Raw genomic sequence first — 2,012 nt, 5'->3', positions numbered from 1 at the left:
GGTAGAGAAAGTGAAACAGAATTTCAACATTAAACAAATATTCTAATCTTGAATACATTAAACTTTCAAATGAAAGATGCGAAGAATAATGGGCATTCCCATAAAACAGTTGCTTCTTGCAAATTAAGAAAGACAACTTTTTAATATAAATGTGCTTCATCAAATTCAATTTGACAAGTGCAAGATCTCCTTTGAAGCTTCCTTACTTTCTTGTGAATTTGAAGCTTCATCTTTGGGTCTAGATGACTTTGAACAGTAATTTTCATTGTCTTTAATACTTTAGCTTTTTCTAGAACTTGTGTAACAAGTTCCATCTCAACCTCATGCCCTGAAAATCCTTTATAATAACAGGCTGTAAGGTGTGATGACAGACATTCAGGAACACTAAGTGGCTTCTTCATGCAACTTTCAGGTGAGTAGTAATCATAATCACCCAATTCATCGGTGAATGTCAATTCAAAGGCAAGTGTTTGTAGCTTTGGAGCTTGACAAAGCAAGAGTTGTACTGCAGGCCACACATAATAGTAACCCGAAAGGTCACCATCAAAGGTTAAGGAAGTCAAATTATTAAACACGGGAAGATTATAGTTAGAAGCGTCGCAGAGGATCTGCACAACCAGTGACCACATAACAATCACAAGTGTCACAAAGTCACAACAATAGTAGTAGTTAGCAATTTAATTAGTTATTAGAGAGTTAGAGAATTAAAAATAAATAAAAACGTGCCCACCAGCCTTACCTGTGCGGTTTCTATGCAGAATTCCATGGATACAACGTTATAGAGTGGTCTCATGAAGTCCCATATCCTCTTTGCATAATCTCCAGTACTCGAACCATCCTCTATCTCCTTGAATTGAAAGCCTGATCTAACCAAGTTGGGGAGGTTTTCTAACACAACATCGTCACTCAAAAGACCATGGAAATAAAAGTGCTCAAGAGCAGGGGCATTTAATCGGAGTATGTAAAAGTAGAGTAATGGGTCGCACCACCATTCGAAAAGCCAAGATAAATACAATATTTTCAGCGTAGGTATGAGCACAATGATTTTGAGCATCCTTGTATTTTCGAAATTATCGAAATTATTATCGGCCACTGTGAGAGACAATTCTTGGAGGACCGGGCAGGCAGCAAGGAGTGTGGGGAGAGAGTCCCAGTTTGCATAACTAATTCCAGACTCAAGATACAGAATGTGGAGACTTGGGAAGATGGAATCAAGAGGAGGATTGAGAAGAATCTCACCTCCCAATTTGAGAACCACTAATGTTGTAGAAAAGAAGAGACTAGGATGCAACTCCAAAGGTGGATCAGGATGACTATGTATGTCGAGATCGAGCTCTTGCAACATGCGGCCACGCAGAATGGTGTCTTGGATCATTGTGTTGACATGGGACGTGTTACAATCGGAGGTCCAGTGGAGGTGAAACTTGCGTAAGGGAATGGCGGCGTTGCGATGAATCCAAATGTTGGACACTATATCTTGGTTGCGCAACCGTTCCAAGTGAAGAACTGGGACGAGTTTCCACAGAGGGCTCCACCTGCTCGACAAAATGCTTGTTCGAACAGAGTCTCGGGTTGGGAGTAAAGAGAGGATGTGGGTAAGGACACAGTCCGGTAGACTGCTAATAAAGTCAGTAGTACCGTTTTTCTGGCTTTCTGTCCTTTCGTCTTTTTCCTCCGACTCCATTTCTCTCCTTTTCTGCCGCTTCTTCATGTCTCTGTTTTGTGTGTTTTTTTGCTTTGAGTGAGTGAAAGGCTTTCTTTTTGGTTTGATTTTGGGGATTTGTCTATTCACTAGTGAAATTAATACAACAATGAAAACGACGTCGTTCGCAGCAGGATTCATACACGGGAAAAAGCTCTGACCCGCCCATGTATGGAATTGGTATCTTATATGTTATTTTCAAACTTGTCATTTTTTATTTATAAAAAAAAACTTAGATAAATCTAACTTTCTTTTTGTAGGGTTAAGGCCCAAATCATATATTGAGTCTTGGGCCTTAGTCGAGAGCATG

At 39.9% G+C, this 2,012-nt stretch overlaps 1 protein-coding gene across 1 annotated transcript; it reads right to left on the bottom strand.

Moving 5' to 3' along the window:
• On the bottom strand, nt 1-1,812 carry LOC111993051 (putative FBD-associated F-box protein At3g50710). The gene is made up of 2 exons (XM_065761828.1): nt 740-1,812; nt 1-608 (listed from the first exon to the last, which is right to left on the bottom strand). The coding sequence occupies exons 1-2, from the start codon at nt 1,709-1,711 to the stop codon at nt 141-143; spliced, it is 1,440 nt and encodes a 479-aa protein (XP_065617900.1). The 5' UTR covers nt 1,712-1,812; the 3' UTR covers nt 1-140.
• Nucleotides 1,813-2,012: the final 200 nt, after the last annotated feature.

The sequence above is a fragment of the Quercus suber genome, unplaced genomic scaffold (assembly GCF_002906115.3).
Source record: "Quercus suber isolate HL8 unplaced genomic scaffold, Cork oak 2.0 scaffold_430, whole genome shotgun sequence".
Taxonomy (NCBI): domain Eukaryota; kingdom Viridiplantae; phylum Streptophyta; class Magnoliopsida; order Fagales; family Fagaceae; genus Quercus; species Quercus suber.
This window is presented reverse-complemented; position numbering and strand designations above follow the sequence as displayed.